We start from the raw sequence: 26673 nt of genomic DNA on the forward strand, positions 1-26673 counted from the left end.
GCTTGTGTACACCAGACCCTCCATGCCCAACACCAAACAGCAGACAGACATAGTTAGAGACTATTCCTGTGGAACCTACTGGCAAATTAAGAGGCAGATATAAACTTCTGGTGTGAAACTGAGTTTTAGAAAGGGATTTATTAATGGCTCACATTTGACAGGTGATTGAAATAAATGACTCTTACTGAATCCTGAACTCGCTGTGTGTCTGCTGGATGCATAAAGATTGGCTTGACTATGAATAGAAAACTGTTTGCTAACGTGCTGTGACAAAAAGTAAAGACACTTTAGCTGTGATGAATCACCTACAGTACTTCCAGAAAGTTTCAAGTCCCTGCGAAACGGTGCTTTGGAGAAGAAAAAAACGAGTTGGCACTATATAAAGTATTCATGATATGTAGTATAATGGGCTAAAAGCTGCAAAACAATCGTTAGTCTTCTATATTAAAAGTCAAGAGTACAACAGAGTCCTCTCCTAAAGTGTTACCACCAGGGTTGCATTACAAAAAATTAAATATTTACTTGAATTATACAAGTGCTAATTATGTTGAATATGTATATTTTCATAAACTAAATATTTAGTGAGACTTAAGTCTCAAAAGGTAGCATGCGTGACTGGACCAATGAACATGAAACACCATTGATAGTATTTATATGAATGAAGATATCATGCTTTTTAACGCGTGTTGATGTGTTAACGATGCTGTTTGTAAAATGACATTCCAGAAAAAAGTACAAACTACAACTACTAATGCCGCCTCCTGTAACACAAAGTATTGTGAAACGCAGACAACCTTTGATTTGAGGTAATTAGTTGAGCGGCTGGCAGGAGAAGTCTTGCTGAGTTCAAAGGGGTGTCCCTCATCAGGAAACATTAAGTGTTCTTCCCAACATGATGCCATTAAATCCAGCACTTGTTGCAGCATTAGCACCAAGGGTTACCAGGCAAACACACACAATTTCTAGACATTTGCTATGATACGCTTTGCACAAACATCCAGGAAGAATAACAGCATTTGAAGCAAAACCTCTGTCGGTATTTCAAACTCTTTTCTCTGTCGGCCTGACAGAGAAAAGAGTTTCACTTTAATACAAAGCACTGAGCAAAGAGACCATGAAGGCTGCCGAATCTGAATTAAGCATAGATTGGCCTATATTGCAGCAATCAGGGAACTAGTTCAAGACGTGCCAGGCCTCATGTAGGCTCTTTTACACTGGGGTCCTTACCCTCCAACAGTGGAGCATGTATACCCTGGGCTATAAGGTACTACTCATACAAAACTGTTAGCATACACGCTTTAACTTAGCTTTAAGGGAATAAGCAGAGTAACAACATCAATTTCGACACCACGTTTACTAGTTGTGGATGAGAAATACAGAGTGTTTGCGTGTCTGTTGTTAGAAAAGCAGAGAGAGACTTGGGGATAAAGATTTTTCTTGCCTTTGCTGGGTCAAGTTCCAGTCAACCTCTGGACTCCCATATTCAAGTAAGGCAAGTGGCCTGCCTTGCCCAGGGGCAGAAAACACACATAACCTGATTTGAGCTCTCCAAACATCCATACAGCAGATACCGTTCTCATCTCACAAGGCTGGTTACACTGCATGGAGGTGAGTGTGTGAGTCATTTTCACTTTCAGGAATATCACAAAGTCAGAAGGGCATCTGAATTCCTGTTTCTGACTCAACTGCTTGCTTTTGTCCCACATGGCACACACACTGACCCACTCATTAACCGCTAAACCTGCAGCTTGACAAGCAGCCTCTGGATGACAGTAATTGTTGCAATCGCAAACGGAAAGCAATTAATGAAGAGGTCAGAAGTTTCCAGAGGGGTGTCTGCCTGGATTAAAAAGCTCCTGCATGAATCTCACCGTAACCCCTAACCTAGGGTCTGGGTCGAGTCGGGGGAATCATAATGTTTCACGGTCGGGATCAGCATTTTATTTTCACTACACTTAAAAAGCTCACGCTCTGTCATCATCACTATTAAACAATTCACACTTTAAACCAGTGGGATCTCTGAGTAGATTGTACACCGAATGATATAACTCTATGAGTGGAGTGTTGAAGCATATTCTACATATCCAAGACTGCAAAGAGTAAAACACCTGAAAGTCACCAGAAAGTTCATACCAAATACTCCGACAGTCTCTAATTTAAGTTTTTTGTCTTTCGTTTTCGTAGCAGACTTCCGACGACTATGCAGCTCTGCAAGCGGCATCAAATTAATTAACAATGACTTACAATACAAAGCACTTTGAACTGAGTGTGTGCTGCGACCAGAGCCAGATTGACGGGAAACTTTGACCCTGCAGCCCTCCCTACAACAGTTGCTTACGACTTCCATGAGAGGCTAACGGCGAATTCCCTCTGGCGCGGAGCCATCCTCAGAAACACTCTGACCCCCGGACTGGGCCTATATGAACCGTGTTGCCAACATGATGTGGACATGCCGTGCTTTGTCTTTTAGTAGGAAACGCACAGAGTTCATTGAATAAAAACTGACTTGAGTAACCAGTTACAATACAGGCAGACTAGTATTAGAGCCAAAAGTACTTGGCCAAAATGGATACGCTGAAAATCATAAGTAAAGGTTTTGATGTCATTCTATAACAATATGCTGCACACCTGGTAAGTAGACACATTGATTGTAAAGAACCCCACATTTCTGCCCAAGCTCACTGTCAAACACAAGTTTGCACAAAAGCTGATCAGTGAACTTTAATTTAGTCGTGAAACATGCGTCTGAGTTTGAATTGACTTCATCCTGTGCCCTGAATCCAACAGAAGTATGACGATGAACATACTGTGAAAGAGCAGATGAGACCTGCATACATGATATTAGTAGTGGTAGGACTATAAGTCTACCACACTAGCTCTACAACTTTTTCAGATATTATTCCACACTCCATTACTTGCTCCACTTCATTTAATAGTTAATTTTGTGAAAGATTAGCATTATTACTGTACTATGTATTGCGACAGCTCCTTTAAGAATAATGAAGTTATTATTAGTAGTTTTTGGCGGAGCTCAAATGTGTTAATATGTGTCAATTCAATGTGATGTTGCTCTTTGGCTTTCGGTTTAAGTGGCAGGATGTCTGCTTTTCAGCCCTAGCACAGCCTCAGGGGTCAAGAACAGCCATAACACTTAAAAAGCAACATGTCACCCATCAGATGTTTATAGTCCAGTGTAATAAGTGAGGCAATAGATACTGCAAGGATCGTAGTTGGTGATAATGTTGCAATTATGTACCAGAACATGTCACAATGCTCTTTTGTAACACTTATATTCTGTCAAACTTTCTTTGTCTGAAAAAAAGATCAGTAAGGTGAAGGGAACTGACCTTCTGCTTGTGCATGTCTGTAAATAGTCAACTGTGATGAAAAACAAACAACTTCCCAAACTAGTATATTATGTAATGCTAATTTGGCATCGAGAACTACAACTAATTTCTGGTAATGGAGCTCAATGATTTGCTGTTTTCCTCCCAATTAATCCTCTTAAAGTAACGCCACGCACCACTCATGCTTTCCCCCTGTATTTAAGTATTGATGAATTATTTGCTATGCAGGTGTGCCAACGTATCACTGAAGATGCACCTCTGGGCCTAAAGATAAAACAGACTAGCCTCAAATCTACACATCCAGTGAGGAAAAACTTAGTCGGTGACAACAACGTAGAGGGGGAGGGCGATGCAAAACGCCAGGTAAACCGTGGGTGAGGTAAACATCAGGCGCATACACATTTCACACACACACAACACATGGGGGGCTCGAGGGTGTTAGAGGCTGTTATTCATTATCCACACGACTGCATTCCAGGGCTGGACAAAAGGAGTTATCGTGACCATCATTCAGAGGCAAGCACAAGAGAGGTAAAGAGGGATTTAAGCAGGTTCTCAAACAAGATGCCCCCACCTGATAACCTGCCGTTGCACCATTCCCACATGTCCTAATGCATTCACAAATCAGAGAGACAGAGAGAGAGAGAGAGAGAGAGAGAGAGAGAGAGAGAGAGAGGGTGGGGGGGAAGGGGGAGGAGAGATACCGTGTGAACATTAACACTTAATGGAAGCGATGGAGGAAGATAACGACACCTCCTCCTCCTCGGGAGAGGAAGTGACCAGAGTGCCTCACTACCGATGAGGCTGCTTCAGTGCTTTGTGAGGCGGGTCAGATAAGAAATGCCCAAACAACCCTTTCTCTTTTTTTCCCTTTACTACCTGGAATTTCTTGCGAAATCAAGAGCATACTAAATTCTTCTCCCACTTTTATTCCCGAGGATCAGGTTTTGGACAGTTAAAATTCGCCTGTACACTCCCAAATCCAAGAGGTGGACAGGTGAAAGGCCAACCAGCGAGTGCAATGACCTTTGACACTTGAGACTGAAGAGAGATTGGACTGAAAATGAGGAGGCCGCTCTTGTGTAGATAGTTTTTCATTTGGCATCAGAATAATAACTACAAACATACTCTAATAAATAGGAACGTAAGTGCACTCTATCTAGTTGTCTCACCTTTTTTAAACTCCTCCAGCATTGCATCCAACTTGGTGTCATTGAACACAAAATGTAACGGGTGGCTGTAAAACTTAGTGATGGTTTTGAGAGGGGTGCAATCATCCGGGTCGACAAACGCCAGGTCCTTGACAAAGAGCAGATCCACTATGTTGGACCTCTCGCCCTCGAAGACTGGGATGCGCGTGTAGCCGCTCTTCATGATCTCGGACATGGTGTTAAAGTCGAGGGTGCCATCCCCGGGGATCATAAAGCAATCTCTCAGTGGCGTCATCACGTCCTCCACGGTCTTAGTCCTGAGCTCCAGCGCGCCCTGGATGATGTTCAGCTCCTCCTTCACCAGGTCGTTGTAGGGGTCCGTGACGCGCAGCATCTCCAGAAGCTTCTCCCGGTTGTACACGGTGCCTATCTCCTGTCCCAGGAGGTAGTCGAGCAGCTTGCTCACCGGGTAGGATGCGGGGAAAGTGAGCAACATGAAGAACTTGGTGAGGAATATGGTGTTGGCCCCGACGGCGAGGCCGTGTCTGGAGCAGATGGCCTGGGGCACGATCTCCCCAAAAATGACTATTCCAATGGTGGACATGACCACCGCGATCAACCCCGACCCCGCGATGTCATCCAGCAGGATGGTCAGCGTGGTGTTCACCAACACGTTGCCGAGCAGGAGCGAGCAAAGCAAGTAATTCCCTTGGCTCCTGACCGGCTCGATTTTTTTGGCGTAATTCTTCTCCTTTTCCGTGCCGCAGTTCTGGACTATCTGGAGCTCCATGGGGTCCAGAGCCATGAGCCCCAGGTTCAACCCGCTGAACATGCCGGACAGGCACAGCAACATGGAGATGAAGATGACCTGGAGCCAGAAGGGCAGCAGAAACTTTTTCTCCTCCACCACGATCACTTTGGTGTCGTCCCCGTCGTGGTAGATCCAGGTGTTCTCCGTCCAGGGGTCGTGCATCCCGCCCACGGCCGGTGTCGCGGTGGCGATGCAAAGGTAATACGACTTACTCCTCTCCGTCTTCCGCAGCGGTTTGACCTCAATTTCAACTATTCCGGACGTTTTTCGACTCAGGATGATGCTGGGCAATATAATTATATCCGAAGTCCTAATGCCGCAGGGATGCAAGCCGGACGAGTCCTCTTGGCTCTGGTTATCTCCCGAGGAGCTGTCAAGGCTCCCTACCGTCCGGCTCCGCTCGTGTTCCGTGAAAGAAATTTTGGACCAGGTCTCGTTGTTGATGTTCAGCCCGTACACCCGTAATTTCACCCGAGAGCGCTCACTCACCCGCAGGTAGCCCCTATCCATGAAGGAAATGTCGTCCGTGTCCTCCAGTCGGAGCCCTATGATGACGGTCTCCTCGGACCCGTCCTTGCCACTTGTCGGGGTGACACAACAGCCAGTGACAGTTAAGAAAATCATCGCCAAAGCTCGGACCCGGTTAAGTGACGCCATTTTTGCAGCGGTGGGCGCTTGGGATAACGGCTCTGCCATATCGATAACCATTGGCAACCAACCTCCTGAATGAAAAGGGCTTTTAAAAATCAGAGCCAATCGGAGTCCGCCTTCATCTCCGCCGAGGGTTGCCGTGACTTGTGCATCGGGACCTGCTCGTTCCCACTACGTGTCCGACACTGATGACTCGCGAGCGCAGGCTTATGGGCCAACTCGTGCCTCCCCTGATGTCCCCGAGACAGGCGACGGCGGCGACCAATCAGGAGAGGCTGTTGGCCTGGGGGCGGGGCGTGCGCAGCCTCCTTGGCGAATCACATTCCAAAACAAGTGCACCTCATGTTAAGAATCATGATGACTTTTTTTTAAACATACATCCTACTACAGGAGATAAGATGATTGTATATGACTACAATATACTCGTAAATACATACCAATAAAGATAGACACAGTGGCATGAGCTACTGCACAGCATAATGCAGTACAATATGCTGAAGTAAATACTACTTCATGTGACATGTATATTGAGACTGTTACAGGCGTGAAACTAACTACATCTTCTCAGATTGCTCTATTTGAATAATTGTAAGAGGTCTGAAGAAATGATTCTGTATTTCATGAGATAAAGCATGATTATAGAAATGTTGTTAAACCTATTTTTCCTTTTAAAAGAAACATATATATTTGTTTTATTTACTCCTTTTTGATCCCTCATATTTATCTGTGGACTCCATGGGGTGCATATTGTTTCAGAGAAGAATTCTAGTTATCAGTGACAAGAACAAAAGGCCTATTTCATATCAATTATATAGTTTGCTGACTTGTTCTTGGCTTAAAGTCACCTCATTCAGTACTAGTGTAAATCATTCACATTATAGCTTCAAACATGTATCATTAGGTCAATATGTAATTGCCCAAAACAGAAATAACACAAATTTGCATAATAATACTGATTAGTTTAAACACTTATACGAAGCTCACACTAATGCAAAACCTGTCAATATAATGTATAAACCAATCAATATAATATGAGGTATTATAACACAGGTAGCAAAGGTGGAAAAGTCCTGATGAAGGTGTAAACGGCATGGTTACATAATTCAGATTTTTACGATTGTACGCACATGGGACAAATAGCCATATAAGGAGAAGGCACAAATACTGTTCAAGATTAAAAAGTTTGTTAACCTGTAGGCATTTGGATTGTTTTTTAGTCAAATAAATTAAATTAACCTTTCCAGTCTTTTACGTTATTCAAGTTGAAGAATTGACAGCAAGTATGCACGTCACATCAATAAGACACATGTTTATGTGTAAGTGATTCCTTTTAATTGCTGAAATCTCATTTAAAAAGTTAATAAGACACAACATGATGCCATTGCATCGTAAGGCATAATTTAAGTCTGTACATTTGAACATATTTCATTGTTTATGCACAGAATGACGATGGGCCTGTGTTTCTCAGTGCTCTTCCCACCATCATTTGCAGCAGGTATCAGACTTTGTGCTGCAGCATCCCCCTGTGGCTGAACCCGGACTTTGTTTCTTCAGCTGAAGGACCAGCTCGAAAGGATCCACAATGCCTGCCTGTAAAAGCAGTATAACAAGGTAGAAATCAGTAAGGGTTTACTACATATAGTTCTATTCAAGTATTACATCCATAATACTTTCATGCAAAACAGTTTGTAAGGCATTCAGAAAAGTTCATTCTCACTTTTCTGACTTCTAGCATTAAACACTTATGTTGAATATTGTAGATTGTTGTACATTGAGGTTGTAAATGCATGTGTCTTTTATCACACACTGGTTGTTCATTAAATTAGCATTTCAAGTAGCTGTTCTTTCAAGAACAAGATCAAAGGCATTTTATTACTATTATCACCAACTAGCCATGTTGATTAGAAAAAAGTATCTTGGGTCTGATTTTACGTCAGAGGGGCAGTCCAAAGGCTAAACTCTGTAACCAATTTAGATACATCACTGAAATTTTAAATGTACTTATTTTCAAAACAACAAAAAAACAAACTAGAAAACCCTTCAATAGTACAATAAATTATAATATGTGATTGCTACAATAGTCATTGAAAAACATACAGTGGTGTTTGTAGATGTGTGTGTATGTGCACAGGACGTCCACGAGCGCTGATAAGATGGCATTCCATTAGCTGAAAAGAGAACATTCCTTCCTGTTCAAGGTTCCCCAGCATGACTCCACAGTCTGGTTATGACTCCAAGACAGCTGCTTGACCTTGTGCGTGTGGATGTGTGTGTACGTATGTTTGAGTGGGTATGTGAGTGTTTGTGTGTGTAAGAACTTGCAGCATGCGTCCTGGTGCACACATGCGTGTATGACTCTGTGCACATTTTAGACAGTGGGGCTCTCTGGGTGTGTCACACACTTGAAACAGATACGACCAACACACTGACCTCTAGTGCTCACAGGAAAATCACACAAAGATATTTCCCGGAATTAAGCTGCGACGCTGACCTTAGGTTTGGCTCCACAGGGCTCAGAGGGGCTCGGTGGTTGGAAAGTAAAGTCTTCCTTAAATCTGGACTGGGTCAGGATGGTAGCCACCTCTCCATCAACCTCCACCACATTATTGACCTGTGAAATACATAAACATCTAACATGATTTGCTACAATGCATAAGCTGAATATATTGAGTTGTTCTTCGACTGTGAGATGTGCCAACCTTGAATGTGTATTGACAGTCAAACTGGAAGCAGTCCTCCACCCCTGTAATGCTCCCGTTATATATGACCTGACAAGGTTTGGTGTTGCCTTTAGGTACCTTGAACAGGCGGTATGTGGCAGAGACAAACTTGAAGTCACCTGTATTGCCAGAACAGGTAAGAAAGAATAAAGAAATGCATCAGTCAATCTCAACAACAACCTATAATGTGTTTATGACATATCCCTGAACAATGAACAATTGATCCTTAAAAATCATAGTGAAGATTATTTAGTTGAAAAGAAATGATAAAATAACTAAGAATAGTCTCAAACCCAGAATGTCCTGCAGCACTTTGTTGTCAACCGTGATGATGCTGGCTGCAACCAGCCGGGGTGGGCTGAAGCCCACTTCTTCAGCCAATTGCAGCAGGTCTTTCCACCAGAGCGCTCCACCAAGACACTCCCCTGCAAGGAGGATTTACATTGCAATATTCTGGCATGTGTCTGTGAGTTTTATGGTAGTAGGATATTAATTTGACGCACCCCACAGGACTTTGTGGTTTTTAATTTCCTCTGTTAGTCTTCCACTGCTGTAGACGTCACTGAAGTACAGCTCACCTCCATCCTAAAAATCAACAGTGGATGTATGTAGCAAATATCAATGCAAGCTAGACTAGTCACATTTATTTATGGTTTTCCTTATGTCACAGCATTGTTATCATGTTCAATGAGATGGTAAAGAGAGACCAAAGCTCAACTAAAAGGCAGTGTACCTTGAGCACGCTGTAGGCTTCAGCCAGGACTCTCTTCTTGTCTGGAGAGAGATTCACCACGCAGTTGGAACTGTAGCAGGAAAAAAAAAAAAAAAAATCAGAAAAAAAATCAGATTTTCTACTTCATTGCTTGAGAATTAAAAAGCATAAAATGAGAAAACAAAGAGAGTAAATTACTTCTTACATAATGATATCAAATGAGCTCTTTTCCAAACCCGCTTCAGTCAGGGCCTCAATGTAGCCCTGGACGAAGCTTACATTGGGCTTCTTGTAGCCAAACTCTTTCACGTGATAGTCCACATGTGTCCTGGCCACGTCAAGCTAGAAGAGAGCACAGTGTTGCATTTAAAGATCTACAGTTTGAGTCTGAAGCAGTTTGTGCATACTGGGGAGCAGAATTGTGTTGATCTAAGTCCAGTCTGGGAAAGCTGATGTTTGCAAGACTGTGACAGCCTTCACCAACAATCCCAGGGGAGCTATTTATATTTTTCTGTATACATCATTGTCAGCTTACTGTGCAACATACTGTTGCCATAATGTGATGCTGATGCATGTACATCACCTGGTCCTTGGTCATGTCAATGCCAGTGACGTGCCCCTTCTCGCCCACCAGCTGACTCAGCATGTAGCAGTCCCTTCCACTTCCACTGCCCAGGTCCAGTATCCTGCAGCCCTCCAAACACTCTGGCACCACCAGACCACAGCCATAGTACCTGCGGGCAAAGGACACCCACTGTAAGCACCTGTGGATCAGTGACTGTTACGGTGTAAACACATCTGAAGCAACAAACACAGTGTGACAACAGTCCAGTGACCTGGCGCTGACTTCTGGGTGCACTTTCTTCAGAGCCTGGCGGATGAAGGCGGGGATGGGTTTGGCCTGAGGCACACAGGCATTGCTCTTCAGGTCCGCGGAATTCTTCAGCACTTTGCCGTAATAATCCTGTTTCAGAGCAGAAATGCTAGCTCAGGCTGGTCGTCGTCGTGCAGCAGGCTGGCATCAGTCACCGTACAGTCGGATTCATAACATTAGCGGTACTTTGGTCGGTGAATTCACCTCAACAGCATTAGCTGCTACTCAAGAACAGTACTGCAAGGCAAAAGCGCGTTTTCATAAATGCTGCCAGTGTTTTAGCTGACGTGAATTAGTTCAGTTAACACCACAATAAGCGTAGCGACCACTCTGACGTGTAATAGGTGTAATGGGTGATGCATGCTACCTTGACATCCACGTGAACGGCTGTGTCAACGAAGCCTCCTTCACACGCACTTAAAAAAAGATTTCATTGTTAACTTCAAATATCACAAAATGCTACGTGACAGTTAACGGACTGTTAGCTAGTTAGCTGCTAACTCGCGTTGCTGCTAACTACAGCAACTTATCGGTTAAAACGTCTTTCGCAAGTTTAGTTCCACGTTCTTACGTAATTACCGTAACGTAACGTCAACGTTACTAAAAGACCACCGTTAGCTGGTGACAGTTCAATTCTTGACCCCATTTCACAACGTTCACGTTAACTTGACGTGAACATACGATCCGATAAATGAGGCACCAGGCTTGTGTGGAGGTTTTTCTTACCTGTTTCCATCAGCCATTTCTTCACGGATGTATGTGTTGACTGTCAAAGTCCATACTTGTTTGTAGAAGAAGGCTTTCAGCGATGGTTTGCTCTCTGCACACACTTCGTGGGTGTGTGTGTGTGTGTGTGTGTGTGTGTGTGTGTGCAGTTGATTTCCTCCTGAAGAGCACATACGCACGCACGCACACACGCGCACACAGACACAGACACAGACACACACACACACACACACACACACACTGAGAGCTGCCATGGCTCTGTCTACGTTGATTACTCTAATAAACAGTTGTAATTATCGGACGTGCTAATCATTTGCTACATATAGTTAAAACAGTTAAAGGCCTTCGACCAGTAGCCGTAGTCATTTCAGACTCCATGCTGTCTTCACACACACACACACACACACACACACACACACACACACACACACACACACACACACACACACACACACACACACACACACACACACACTTACTCACTTCAAACAGGCCAGCTTAATTTTAAAAGGGCATGTTTATTGAACATAATCCAGCGTGGTTGTTGTAATAAATGGCTTGAATCAGAACATTCAAAGAATATGTGCAAGACACCTCACGCACACACTGGTGAAGAAAGAAAATGCTTCTTAGGTAACAACAAGATAACAAGTTATCTACTGCATTATTAGTCACGTAACCTTAACACAACTTAAGTTGTTTTCTTAACAGAACAAATAATACCCATAACGAGAAAAGAAATCTGTCCATAACAATAAAGCTAATGATTTCATACAAAATATGAAAACTATTTGGTTCACAAACATGTTACAGAATATTATACACATTTTCAAATATAAAGTGGTTCAGAATTTTTTTACAGTTCCAATATTATTATTTTTTTTAAAGGATTCAGCAGATATGAAAAAATAGCTTGTCTTGGTACTACATGTACCACAATCACACAATATCACTTTCTAGGTCACAAAAAGCATTAACATATAAAGCACTTAAGAATGTGTTGAGGCATTCATGGGTAAGATTAAATTGGCATAATGTAAATACAGAAAGTTACAGTTACAAGTTCAACTTGTGCTATTTTTGAGAGACTTCTGTTAGATTGTTTTAGGTTAGATATAGAAATCTATGAGACCAATTGGCGGAAACATTTGTGCTTTGCAGACACTGCAATGTGTGCATTTTGGAGGGTACTCCAAGGAAATCTGAAAAAATCCATTTGTATGATACAATGACATGTAGCATGACAATATTCCAGTTAGTTTCAGAGCGTGGCAAACTCAAATTTCACTTGATTTGTAAAAGATTCATACAGAAATTATGATCAGTGGCATTTTCCGTGGCACATTCATCAACAATCAACATCTACTTTAAGTAAGCCCCTTGTACGATTCGGATTAAAGGTTAGATTTAAAACAGTCAAGCTCCTAAAGGCATTGAGAAGATGCATGTCATTATGTGGTCTTTGTTTTCAATCCACAGTATTATAAATATTGCCTGTTAAATTTGTATTGTATGTTCATCATTAAAAAAATATATATTGTGATGTAAACTGTTGTTCATAGATATTCAGATATTAAGCATAGCCTAGGACAACTATCAAACTGTTTTGGAACCTCTCTGATTACTTGCTCATATTAATCGTTTTCTATCTAAATTAAGTTAATGAACTAAAACTTCCTGAAGTCCTGAAATACTTTTTTCAGTCAACAGGTCGCTGCTCTTAATGTCATTTTGTTGGCTTCACTATGGGATAATTACTTTCATATAAAGTTACATTTGGTATGAATATACACATACACTAAACACATATTTTAGGCTATTCGGAGCATTTCCTCTCTGAGATTGATTAGTTAATTGAAAAGGATTGACAGGGCCACACATTCATAAAAAATAAATAAAAATGAACAACACATATGGAGTTGAAAATCACACTAGTCCAGTTGACTGAAATCTGCCTTAATGGAGTATTCAGGAAGCTAATATAGTAGTTTAATTAATGAATACCATAACAAAAGGTAAATGATGTGTGACTATGAAAATCAAAGAGTGTAAATGTCTCATATTATGTAGCTGGTGAAGGTGGTAATCTATTGAAGTGGCTGACACAAAGTTTGAGGTCTGACGTTGCCCATCTCAGTTGTAATCTCTCAGAAGCCTTTTATTCTTTTCCTGTTTTTGGTACTTGCTTTCTTATGGTCTCTCAGTTTCACTGAAACTGATCATTGTTCATCAAGTTCTGCCTTCTTCTTACGGAGGCACGTAATGCAAACATTTATGCAATAAAAAAATATTGTTTCCAAAATGTTCTTACTGACAATCTACAGAGGTCCATTTATTACAGATGTGGTAACAAAACCTTCTGAAGACATTAAGTAATGAACTGCAATTTAAGACTGAATTAATGAACGCATTTTTTTTGTTAATTTTTTCAGCAGTTAAAGCTAAATTTATAAAGATAAATACAGTTTGTGCAAAATAGAAACAGCTCACAATAAGATCTGCAAATGCACTTATACTTCTTTATCACTAGCAGGGCAGATAGAGAGCAACAAAAACAAATACAAGGCAGAGCGGTTTTTAATCGCTGAAAAAGCACTTAAGAATTATGATTCTAACTGGACGTCCCACACAGTCTTGTTCTTGTGTCCCTACAGTACCAGTTTGCATAAGCACAGACTGGTAAATCCACATTGCACTCATCCAAAATGTTCCTGCTGTTTGTTTTTTTTCCACTACGTAGAGAACGGCTCTGCAGAACTGTTGCAAGCACCCGGTGAGGAGAGCAGTGAATGGCCTGTCCTGTCGGCCAGCTTCAGCTATAAAATCTTTCACTTGCGTCAGTAGCTCCTGTTGCAAGAGAGGGACAACTGAAGGACGCTCTGTGTGTGTCATTTTGCATGTGTGTGTGCATGTGTGTGCGTGCGTTGTGTGAGAAGTCTCAATTGCCACAGGCTGTTAAAGGGCTTGGACTGCCCAAACATCACCCAAAATACACAGGTTAAGGCCACTGTTCCAGTGTGCGGAGGAGCAGACGTTCTCAAACTTTGGATCAGTTACATTTTGTTGAGATTCCACTTCCTGCTCCCACACCTGTTTTGTCTAAGATGCACACATTCATAAAATACTCACTCATAAAGTATTGAGACATATAACACTTGCTCAGATACAAAAGCACAGGCCTCCATGCTCTGTCTCAGGTGTTCTCCCCTTCCTTCTGTGACATGACATCGTGGGCTGCGTTTCAGCCCTGTGGCTCAGTGCTGGTACTGTGGTGCGGCCCCTCTTGCTCATTGATGGTGTGGAGGAGGAGGCACACTGGAGGGTGGAGCGAGGCGCTGCCTGTCTGGTGAGCCTGCTGAGGAGGTCCCGACGACCCACGGGCGACCCGCCTCTCCAGCCCGCCCAGTGCTTGCTCCTCCTCTACACCGAAGGAGGCTCTTTGGCCGCAGCTGTCGCAGAAGTCGCCCACCTCGTCCTCATCATTTTCGTTGCTTCCCAGCAGGCTCTCTAGCTCCCTCAACTCCTTGCCTTCCTGGGCTGTCCCTCCAGCGCCACTAAAACCGCTGCTCCCGCGTGTGCTGCACACACACACCTCAATCCCAGAGTCTCCTGTGAATCTCCTCCTCCTTCCATTTGGGAGTCGATCTTTGTCCTCAGCAGAACCCTCTGACAGGTCCTTGAGCAGTGGGTCCTTGCTGGAGTCGTCCCCACTTTCACTTCTTTTCTCCTGGCCGGAAAGCCCCTCCCTATTAGTGAGCCCATCTGACAGCAGTATCATGGCGGACTCTTGTGCGGTCTGCATGGGCTTGTTGTCAGGCTTTGGCCTTAAGTCTAAGGTGAGGGGTTGTGGTTCCTCTATGCTTGGTCTGCAACACAGAGTGTCAGAGACAGGGGGCACTGGGGTGGACTGGAGGGTTGCACGGTGTCCCTCCTGCTGCTCATGAGCCAACGGGCTAGAAGCCACTGAGGACGGGCCAGTGTGTAAGGCACTGTAGGGCGGGGGAGGAGTCTGTGGCCGGTTGACCACCTCTTCGTAGTCAGGCAGGAGGTAGTTGGGCAGAAACCCTGAAGAGAAAAAAAACATATATTTACAAATGCACAAAAAAAATGTACACAACTATGTGCATTTTACAGGGCAAGCAAAACGTACTTGGGTTAGTTTCCCCTTCAAATTAACACCTCCTGACCCCAGAAAATCTCAGTACGACCTCACTGAACTTCCCAGTCAACTATTCAAACATTCCCAGAGCAATAGGGGGAAAAATGTGACAAAACAAGCTCATTTCTGGGTCAATTCTGTGCTGAAGGCCAGGGCAGCACTGTGCGAGATAGTGTTGCAACACTGGCGAGGTAGCAAGAGAGCAATGCAGGCCGTTTCCTAAAAAGTGGGGCATGCAAACAGGGAAGATTCTGATGCTGTGCGAAAGCAGGGATACATGTAAGTGCAAACATTACAAGGACCACTGCTTTGTTTGTCACTAGCTTTAAATTCCTACTTTGATGTGACTGGAAAACTACCGATTCGAAATTCTTGAAAAAGATGATTCCCGGGTCCAGCGCCAAGTTCTCTTGAGAAACAATGAAGGAAGCTACTGGACTACAACGTCACCTCAACATCAGACCTGACACAGGAGTACTGTGAGTCATACACTGCAGCTGGGAAGCCTCGTAATGAGGCCAAGTAATACAAATGTGTACAAACAGATACTCCGTGCGCTGGTAGGACATTATGTTTGCTGGCCACCAGAAAATGCTTCCGCACACTAAAAATGTTTTTACAAGGCAGATGATTAATGTGTGCACCGCAGTGTGACAATTCTTCCACTCTAAGATGTTTGGAGGATATAGGAGAAGTACATCTCTTTAATAAACCAGACATAACTATGAATACTTTCCATCAATGTGGCTATTCTGAGCGGGAGGCTTTATTTAATCACTTTAGCCGATTTGACAATGATAAGTGAACCTGCATGACTAAATAAAATGTCAAGTTTGGAGAAAATCACACCCTGCTCAGTTTCTAATTAATTTAAATCAAAACTATCAAACATGTTTTGTTTTACTAATGGTATCCACACATTTATGTTCAGTGTATTAAATTAACTTGTGTCTGTAATTACAACACAAACACTAGTGTGTGAATGGATGTTCACAAAGTAGAACTCATCTACTTTCAGTCCATTTCTTTCTTTTTTTGCCACTTAGGGGCAGCTACAAACACAACATTAGCATTCATTTGGAGTGGTGTTTTTTTTTTTTTATCTATCTGACGAATGTTAGTCAGATATTCACTCTACTTTCTGACAGAAACGTCTGTCTTGTTAGCTGCTACATGCTCCACTACGTTCAGCAGAACATGTTGCTTGTTGCAGCTGACAACATAGCAGATGAGAGCAGTGAGACTTACCTAAACCATGAAAGTTGCAGGCCGAAAAACAAAACAAAACAAATTTTGCTGAAAAACTCTAAATAACTCTATTGAGTTGCATTGAACCGCAGTCGGATGACGATTCTCCGTATCTTTGTCGTTAAGCAATCCCTTTCACACATAGGATCCAATGATAATATAATAATGTTGACTATAAAGCTTTAAACACTCATATCTGTTCAAAGTAATTGTGTATACTTGTATGAAATGCATACAACCCACACAAAGTTACACATCAGGTTGAGTCATCATGGTGTGTGTGTCGGAGTGGTACAGCATCCCTTACTGAAGTAGAAGGGCACAGAGGGGTAGTTGTGTGCCTCGCGGTAAGCAATGAGGTTGATCTCGTGCTGCCGTTGTTGCTGCTGCAGCCGGTGCTTGGTGCGGCGATGGTGACACACACAGCAGCAGCTCAAAATGAAGATTATCGCCCATACCAACCAAAACCCTGAAGTGAGAGGGAGATCAACACTGTCATGTTGTGTTTACAGTGGAACTTGACAACAAAATAGATAAGAAGTAAATATGGTGGTTGGCTTGATATTTTAAAATAAACTCTCACACTGATAAATAGCTTCAAACAGGAGAGACTGCACTGCGCTCTACGTTATCCATAGTGTGCAACTGTACCAGCTGGTGGTGATCTAACAGAAAGTGCCTGCTGCCAACACAAACACTGCCGATCAAATCATCTGGTTTTAACTTAACGAAACATTTCCTATGATTCTATACTGTATGTGTTGAATTCAAATCAATTAAATCATCAAGTCTGTTCTTATTTCTACAACAGCCGTCTCACACGCTGATCTCTGAGTTGCCTGGTTTCTCATTTTTGGAGACATTGGAAAAAGAAATTATGAAATATCAGTGGTACAGTGGATTTCTACTGAGCGGGCACTGAGATGTACCAATTCAGCCTTTCTTTAAAGATTTCAGGTCAAGTAAATAATGGCCAATGTACCGGTAGTCACAATATGGACTACAAATATCTGTGTACCTTCAAAAATAAACCAACATAACACAAATAAGCCTGAATTGTGATACATGGACTAAGACTATAGTTTTAGATATCTTACCAGTGGTAAAAACAGAACATAAGCTGCCTTAAAGCGCAATTATAATAACTTAACGCACATAACAGGTCATACATTAGTCTACATACCAAATAGGTTGTAATCCAGTGACAAAGAAAGTGACATTTTAGACACACGTATTTGATCAGCCTCTGAAGGTAGAATACAATACCTGGTCTGAAATAATTACATGTTGTTTTGATCATGCAGCAACATGCAGATGATTGTATCTTAGTATCTTCTACACGTGATATGACTGACTGAAGACAAAAATAACTTAAAGATGGAATGCATTAGTCTGAAATGTCTTTTTCTATCAAACTGGGTTTCAAGCTAGTTTGATGGATTAAAATCACATCTATGTAGTAAATGTGAGTTAATATAACTCAAATAATCACAATAAATAATGACATAGTTCTTGGTTTCGGGTGTAGCCAGCGGTTATGTATTCCATGGCTGCTTCATGAAACAATTGAGATTTCATTGTCACAGACTTTTCAAGGAAATATTCAAACACAAAGTAAGATATTTAATACTGACTTCACCCATGCCCTTACAGAGCATCATGTTAACGTGTCAAAAATGGGAATGAGTTACAGCTAATACGTTCAACAAGTTAAGAGCTGTAGATTTGTTTCGTCAAGGGAGGGAAAGAAAAGGAACCGGGACACTTCAAACCCCATATCAAATTAATTTTCTGTTTATGACCGAGATCCACTCAACTATTTTATGGCAGCCGAGAGAATGGCTAAAAGTGCTCGAGATTGAATTAAGCGTAACGTTTATTTTTACCAAAGCGTAATCCTCCTTGAAATTAACGTATCCACTAATCTAGGAAGCGTGTGTGAAAAATAATTTGTGCGTCTGTGTCGTCTTTGTCAAATTCTAGCTGGTCATCTGATGTCCAGATGACCAGCTTGCAGCTCTGTAGCCCCAAACACACCATAGCTGGATCTTAAAAAAGACATATCAAATAACATACAATTTATTTAAAATGAAGAGGACATTATTTCAAACGCTGGTCATTTATATATGTTAATGTATTTTTTACCCACCTGTAAATTGTACCTAGTCTGCTCGCTGGGAAGAATGACATCCTGCACATCATTTGAGTGTCTGATATCACCATTTGGCCAACCAAGAAACTCTTCAAGTGACTCTTGACGGGATATTTGAGTCCAAAATTGTATCTGGGCTGGATCCAAACCGGGGATGGTCAGGTCACACCACCAGGCCTTTTTCCACAGATTGACCCTGAATCTCAGTTGTATGACTTTTATTCATATTATGTTGCAGCGTTGCAAGTGTCACCCCCATTAATATTTGTGGGTCATTCGTGCTTAGCTTGGGGATCTGTCTTTGCTGTCCTGGGAGTCAGTGATGCCACAGTTGTGATGCACAATGAACTTGGGTCTCAGCAGTCAACCTCTCCACCTGGACATGGCTTAATTAAACATGACACCTTTTACATGCTGTTCTGTATGCAATACTTGTGGAGAGGTCTCACTGATCTCCACTTCTAGTCTTTGACACAGACTGGATGTGTTTCACCGGATGCTGAAACAAAATGTAAGGATGGCTTTATGTCTACTTTGACCTGGACATGGTTGTGTTGCCTTGAATAAAAAATGCCCATTCTTTGTGACTAAGAAGGTACTGATGAGCCTCAGGGATTTTGTAGATTGTTCACCGATTTGTCATCAGTCGTTAAAGAATAAATGCTGTAGCTAAAGTTGATGCTGCTCTTTTCCTGAGGAGGCCACTTGTTAAGGTCGTCCTCCCTTCTCTCGATAGGAAAGGGTGGAGGTATGATGACACTATCAGTTGTGTTCCCACATTGTTAATTTTAAATGAGAATAACCACGTTGCAGCTGTATGCCTCTGCCAAGCGGTTATGTTACAGTTTTAATCCCCGTCATCAGTTCAGTGCAAGCAGACCTTTGTGCCAAATTTGAATAAATACGCTCAATGTGTTCCTGAGAGATCACATTCCACGAGAATGGACGGATGTGAGGTCACCGTAACCTTGAACTTCGACCTCCAAAATCTAACCAGTTCTTCCGGGGAAACATAAAAAGCAACCTTAGGGAAAATTGCAACATACCGCTAAATATAGCAGATACTTACACCAGAGCTCGTAGTAGTAGCTGCAGCACTGAGAATTCCCGCAGCAGTGTCCGGACTCACAGCTGTAGCTCTGGTTGTTCGCACCTTCACAGTGCAGTAGGCTCTGCAAGAGAGAAGCAGTGTCACTTTAAACAAGAAAGTATTATCAACATCTCAACCTCAAAATACAAAACAAAACAGTTGAGGCATCCAGTTACGGTATGCAGTGCCAAAAAAAAAAAAAAAACAGAGCCCCCCGCCATGTTTCATGCTTGTTTTTTGACTCCCACAGGGTGAAATTACGTTTGTTCTGTGTTTTACACTGATCGACAGAAACAATGTTTATTGCCAAAGTAATATGAAATCTGTGAATTGAGTCCAACGAGAAAGTAAAAAGTTATTGGTCCGGGAATTGTTCACCATGTGTCAGCTGCTTGTAGGAGCTGCATAACACGTTCAAATGAGACGACCAGTGTGGAATAAAGGAGGGATTTTAGGTTAAATACAGCAACATTATAGATGAGGACATTATGTAATTTCAGCTTCTGACTACACAGCTCAGTCAGAGGATAAAAAATTAAATAGTTAACTAAAGCCATCTGTTTTTTTTTTGTTTGTTTTTTTTATTTTCGGAGTGCTGCTATTCCTGTTCATGCAGCTATTGACACTTAAACGAGAGAGCACTCAAATCACTTGGAGGCTTGGCATTGGATGTCCCTCGAGATGAATTATGAACTTTTGAAATGTTTTTTGTTGTTCACAGTTCGAGTTGTTTAGTCTGAATTTGACGTTTAATTAATTCTTTTTGGTTTCAGTAATTTTCCAACTTAATTATTCGACTCATTGTAGGCCTCTCAATTTTAGATCAAGACGTTTTGATCTAGCTTCATTTAATTTAATTTAATCCTTTTTTTTATGGTCGACTACTAGAGCTTTTGTTGATCCTTAGCACACACAACTAAAGTGGTTTTGTGTTGCTCACACTGCTACTGCACCTTGTGAAACTAAAGTTCCTATGGATTTTCTGACTGTGACATGTCAACATGTCTTCTGTGTAAAAGTCCTTTTTGTTCTGGGCAGTTCGTTGTGTTCTTCAGTTTACTGAGAAATGTACCGTGCCCCAGTTTCATAAACAACTAGTGATTTCTAAATGGAGTTTGGAGTAGTATAGTGACCACTCTGGAAAAATGACAAAGTAAGTAAATAAGAAAGTCAGTACAGATACATCAAGATAGAGAGTGATGTTGATTTACACGACTAGTTTAATCTTTAGTGGGATTCTAAACTCATGATGATCTAAATGTCTGATAGAACTGGTGTTCAAAATTTAAAAGTATGTTGATTTCTTATTTACTTACTACAAAAAAATGCATAAAGATTTGCATATATGATTTTAACAGAGCTTTTTTTTTTACATGCATAGTGCTGATCTTTGTTTTAGAATAAGGATGATAACACTGCAGATATCTTGTATCCAACATGTATATACTTAGCTCTGGAGTAAACAAGACCTCACCACCTGGGCTGGTGAACTGCTTGCATTTCATCAGTGTTTAAGGCCCATATCAAGTGCAGCTTTCTGAATTTCAAGCCAGCACAAAACCAGTCAGTGTGTTACCCCAGATTTAATACATAATTTAAGTTTTAAATTAAGATGAGGCCTAATCAGAACGATAAACTATCAGAAGGTATTTGACTAAAAAGTCAATTAAATCATAATTTGTCTCCTCTCCACTTCAGCTGTAAATATAACATATAATAATATATGTTAATATAATAATAAATATGTAAATATAACAAACTAGCGGTTTTCTCCCTGATCAAAAGCCAACTTCACTAATAGTATCCCACAAATATTTAGTTATGAAAAGACATGGGCAAGATGATAATCAGAACAGATAGATCTGCATACTGCCAAAAGACAAGGGAGCACTGTTATCTAAATCCTTTCAAGAAAACAGTCTGTGGGTTTTTCCAGAAAGATCCATCAAATGCTTTCTTCTAGATTAGTTTAATGATTAGCTAACCAAAGTTCTCGAGAGGGATAGTTTAGATTACCAGCACAGATCCCAGATCGAGAGGCATGATGATCCAGGGTCCAAAAATCCCAGAAACGTCCTTCAAAACTCACGGGTCATTATCCCGCAAAAGAAGTCAAACAGTTCTCAAGCATACTCTCACTCTTTCTCTCCCTACCTCCTTCTCTCCCTCTGCCTCCCCCTCTCTCTTTCCCTGTCCACACACACACGCACACGCACACACACACACACACACACACACACACACACACACCAATCCAGGCCCAAACAGTGGGCAAGGATTGCTCTACGGAAATTTCCAAGCAGCAGTGGAGGGCGAGTTCCTAGCTGGGCCGCTGCGTGATAATAAGGCGCACGGAGCGGTGAGAGGTGTGGGATAAGTGCGAGGCACGGAGAGAACGGCAAGAAATGCACTGAGGAAGCCAGACAGAGAGAGAGCAGTTACACAGGAATGATTCGTCACGCACCAGATCAGCACAAACTAAATTGCTGACATTGAAAGTGGCTGCCACCTCCAACAGGATAGTCTTTTCTGAACAGCTGTTTCAACCACAGCAACACAACATCAAAATAAAAAAAAAAACATCACCACAACACAGAAGGATTTAATTGACTGTGTAATAAACAAATGATATTCTGTTCCTCCACTTTGTCTCCGATAACTTCAGCTGTTTTCCCTGACTCAGCAACTATTCTCCACCATATGCGCTCCACTTGACAGGCTGGGCCCTTTTTGCAATTCAATACAGATTAGCATCTATGTTTGGGTCCTCAGCCTTTGCTGCATAAAGATAGCAGAGCATGAAAGGGGTCCAGGCTTTGTTGACAAAGTGCTCCATCTAAACTTTAACATAGATCACTCACACAAAATAACTTGTGTGGCAGGAAAAATGAGGTGAGAGGATGTCAATCAACTAGCAGACCCTGAAAAAAACGTAGGTCATCTGAGACCGTCCTGTAAAACGGACACACATTAGACACACTAGATTCCTCTGTCTCTCATCCAAACAGGCAACAAAGAAACAATCCACCTCTCTCATGTTATACTACCAGATTAACGGGGATTTGGTTACCTCTCAAAAATGATTGCTTCGTTAGAAAATAATCAAGACATATAATGAGAAGCTGGTGAAATGAGCCGACAACGGTAACGGGTAAAAAAATCCCCTGGTGACTATCAAATACTGTTACTGGAGATAAGTGGCCACGGTTCTGAGTTAATTCTGACAGTTAAAGTTCATCCACGTAGCACAGGCCTGTAGACCTGTAGCTGATGCACGTAAAGACATCACTGACCCCTTATTTATCATTGTGTCCTGCAACAAAGAAAGGTGCTCTTTCATAGTCATGAAGGTTATGCCGACCAAAACACTGCCGACGGGTTTCTAGCAACTGTCAACGCCATACATTCCTTCCAAAGAACGCCTTTCAGATTACCACCGCTGACGAGGTCAGTTCAACAAACACGAGTTGCTTCACTTGACCTGAAAGTTAGAACGTACGGTTGAAGTTTTGTCATAATTTTTAGACACAGTCTCGCTAAATAAGTGACTAGAATCAAACTTTGACACAGAACAGTTGGAGCTACAAGTTAAAGTCACATTACTGCCGTCATGAAGCCACTTCGAGCAGGTCATGGTCAACGAGAACATTCACAGTGGACCTCTGAGCTGTAACTGGCAGGATAACCATTACTTAAATTTCACAAAGATGTTTTGCCATGAATGTATTATTAACATTGAGAATGTTGATGCCATAACGATGCTGATCCTTTGAGAAGGTTTATGTGATTAAAAGGAGACTTTTAAAACTTTAAGACTTTATGAGAATTTGCACTGAGCGGTATTATATAAAAGCACAAATATAGAAACATTACATTTGAAAATGGATTAAGAGATGAGACAGAAGAATACAATATTTATGTGTTTAAGGGCTGTCTTTGTGTGTGTGGTGGAGGGTCCCTGTCTTTTATGACTGTAGCAGTTAACTCAGCTTTACAAGCTCTTAGTCAAAGTATCGCTAACAAGACAAATAACAGACAATGTTTGTTTCTTAAAGGTGCGATAACCAGTTATGAAAAGAGACAACAGCCCTGTCACATTGTTTGACAGATCAAGAACTAAAACAATACAGGTCTTGTGGATGTAGAGCCAAAGACTTTCACTCTCACTAAAAAAAATTGTTTTGGAGAATGAATGGTACTAAAATAGTAGACTGAGTGTATAATGGAGTGGTTAATTTATGCTGTAAACGGCTGACGAGAACAGAGCTAATGAAGACAGTTAATCATAATGTCTGACAGATGCAAGTGATTACTGGTTATACAGATACAATAAAGCTGACTCTGTATTGTGTGAAATCTAAGGGGTGAATGCAAACAGCAGATATAGCTCAGGGGCAGGTGATGTAACTATCATCTCCCTGGAGACGAGGACCATCAGCTTTACATGCACAAACAAATTGCATACTTCCGTTCCGTTTCGCAAAGTAATGACAGCTAACTGCCTGCAAATATGTGTTTCATAACTCTATGGTTTATGCTTATATGTGCACTGATAAATGTCAGATGGAGACACTTCATGTGATGCCGCACGTGTTAACAATTGTAACAGGATTTTTGTTCAACCCACAAAAAATGAAGTAGAAACCAAATTTCGCTCAAAAGTTTGTGCCTCGACATCTCGGCAGGACACTTGAACAGCAGAGGAACTTAAACGATCAGCACTTATGTAAACCTTCAGAGATATTTATAGCACATAAACTACTGATAAAACAAACAGGTTACTTGTATATGAAAGGACTGAAGCGCTGATACATGTATTACCTGATAACTGTTTCTCCCTACATGACAAATATCTCACATTTACAGTGATGGCAACACAACACTGTAAGTGTTTAGATCTGTAGCATTTGTACTTTCTCCAGGGATAGAATGCCAATGAAGTTCTAAAGGTACATTATCATGAAAATTGGTTAAGAAAAGCACATTAAAAAAGTTATTCTGCCGTATCCTTGAGTCTGTCATCAGCAAAAATGCAGATGCACAAATGCAGAATGCTGTTGCTGCATCTCTTTACTCGTGCTACTGTAAGTCAGACATGCTAGATACAACACAATGCAAAATCTGCTGCTCTTAAAAATACAGTCAGAGATTAGATTTACTATGTAGTTTGCACTTTTGTGGTTTTATGCTCATCATGTTCTTAAACAAACCTACATGGCTCAATTTTAGTGCTCCTCAGTGCACTGTGCATGTCCTCAGTTTTCACAGAACCACCACATGACCAAGAATAATTGCTGACTAAATATACTCATGTTATTTGTTAATCAGTTACAGAAATGGATACTGACTAATTACATCAATCCACACACTCAAATTATACATGCAAAGTTGAAGTCATGAGAAACACAACATCATGTATCCAAAACATGCCGTTTCAGAAGTGTAAAACTGCTGAGATTGAGAAAGAAACAGTATCCCTCTTGGCAGGTGCAATTATTTTTGAGAAAGGATAGTTATTTAAAGCTCAAGTCTGACTTGTATCTCCTCAGAGGTTGCAATGTGAATTCGCTCAAAGTGAAACAGTAAATTGAACAGTTTACTTGTGGAGTCTTGACTGTGAATGTAAAAACTGCCATCCAGTCAATTCGGAAGTAAAAATTGTACTCTGATATCCCACAAAAAAAAATCCTCATGAATATTATGACATTCACATTACCATATTTACATACAGAGGTGATCATCTGCCTGAGTTGTAAAAATAACAGAAGGAAGCCTGCACCATGTATAATATATCAATACATTGTATTACAGTAATAAATATCTTGAAACATGTCCATTTTGTATAATGAACTAAACTGTCAAATGACCTGATGACAGTGTGTGTGTGTGTGTGTGTGTGTGTGTGTGTGTATATATATATATATATATATATATATATATATATATATATATATATATATATATATATATATATATTATAATTAAAGTTATTGCTAGACCGGCATGGCTGTATTCATACCGGTATAACTGCTTTTGGTGTTTATGCAACTTGCTTGAGGCTCAAATGTCACCCCTTCACCATAAACACAAGAGAGCAGAGCGAGGGACGGGAGCTAACGCAGCTAGCTACCGAGCCCATGCATGCTAGCATCCCTCTTGACAGCCCGGTTCAAGTTAAAATGAGCCGACATCAAACATTGACAGGTATAAGTTGCTGCAATAACGGCTTGGTGTTTAATAAGCCAGTAACTGTATAGTTTGCTCAATTATCCGGGTAACTAGCTAGCTAACAGCCCTGAGAGAGAGGGAGAGGGAGAGGGAGAGAGGAGAGAGAGAGAGAGAGAGAGAGAGAGAGAGAGAGAGAGAGAGAGAGAGAGAGAGAGAGAGAGAGAGAGAGACTTGTTTTTGACTGCTCGACCTCAGCTTACCCTGTCTGCTGCGGTCTCGGTGGGGGTGACGGGGCCGACAGCGTGCAAAAACAATCCCATTGTCATAGTCGAGCAGACGCCTCTCATTCCTCCGGGAAAGTAGCTTCAGATTCGGCGAAAAACATACGCACGAGAACACTGTTGTTCCCAAACGGTGTCCGATTCTCCGCAACTATTTCGCCCCTGTCGCGCCGAGAGGCCGCTGCATGCGCCGCCTCTTCTGCGCACTGGACATTTCCAACGAGTCGCGGGTGCTGCTGGCGCCACTGGCTGCTGTCGGTGTGGTGCCACTGGCTGATACAGCTGTTACACAAGCCGTTGCTCCGGCACGGGCACCCTGCCTCGGTCTGCTGGGTGTGGCGTGGTCAGTTCGACCCGATCCATGTGCGCAACGTGATGGGCGTTTAGTTGCGTGCATCGCCACTGGTTTCGCGGACTGACCCGCGATTGGACAGCCCGGCCAGCTGGGAAGAGATGGACCAATCACCGGGCGGTGCGTCTCCGGTGCATGGCCTTGTTGTCTTCCTGGGTCCCCCTCCTCGAGTTTATAAAGGCACACGGTCAAAGGCGCGTCGTCTCTTCCTCGTGACCGATTAGCATGGTG

At 41.9% G+C, this 26673-nt stretch overlaps 3 protein-coding genes across 6 annotated transcripts in view; all 3 read right to left on the reverse strand.

The window, feature by feature from the left end:
• The window catches only part of LOC137793154 (metal transporter CNNM2-like), a 32345-nt gene extending 26124 nt beyond the window's left edge, over window positions 1-6221 (reverse strand). For all 4 annotated transcript variants that reach the window (XM_068589150.1, XM_068589149.1, XM_068589151.1 and 1 more), the window contains exon 1: window positions 4520-6221. In XM_068589150.1, the coding sequence (XP_068445251.1) occupies window positions 4520-6017 (1498 nt within the window). In that variant the 5' untranslated portion in view covers window positions 6018-6221. The remainder of the gene's footprint in view (window positions 1-4519) is intronic.
• A 1061-nt stretch (window positions 6222-7282) lies between these two features.
• On the reverse strand, window positions 7283-11106 carry LOC137793077 (arsenite methyltransferase-like). The gene is made up of 11 exons (XM_068589022.1): window positions 10993-11106; window positions 10634-10682; window positions 10229-10356; window positions 9976-10126; window positions 9598-9734; window positions 9414-9483; window positions 9184-9265; window positions 8974-9105; window positions 8660-8799; window positions 8452-8571; window positions 7283-7550 (listed from the first exon to the last, which is right to left on the reverse strand). The coding sequence occupies exons 1-11, from the start codon at window positions 11007-11009 to the stop codon at window positions 7443-7445; spliced, it is 1134 nt and encodes a 377-aa protein (XP_068445123.1). The 5' UTR covers window positions 11010-11106; the 3' UTR covers window positions 7283-7442.
• Window positions 11107-11509: 403 nt separating this feature from the next.
• LOC137792785 (WW domain binding protein 1-like) lies at window positions 11510-26471 on the reverse strand. The gene is made up of 4 exons (XM_068588495.1): window positions 26070-26471; window positions 19621-19723; window positions 16707-16868; window positions 11510-15057 (listed from the first exon to the last, which is right to left on the reverse strand). The coding sequence occupies exons 1-4, from the start codon at window positions 26154-26156 to the stop codon at window positions 14234-14236; spliced, it is 1176 nt and encodes a 391-aa protein (XP_068444596.1). The 5' UTR covers window positions 26157-26471; the 3' UTR covers window positions 11510-14233.
• Window positions 26472-26673: the final 202 nt, after the last annotated feature.

Source organism: Clinocottus analis, unplaced genomic scaffold (genome assembly GCF_023055335.1).
Source record: "Clinocottus analis isolate CAN_PGR_092001 unplaced genomic scaffold, fCliAna1.0.p SCAF_22, whole genome shotgun sequence".
NCBI classification, from domain to species: domain Eukaryota; kingdom Metazoa; phylum Chordata; class Actinopteri; order Perciformes; family Cottidae; genus Clinocottus; species Clinocottus analis.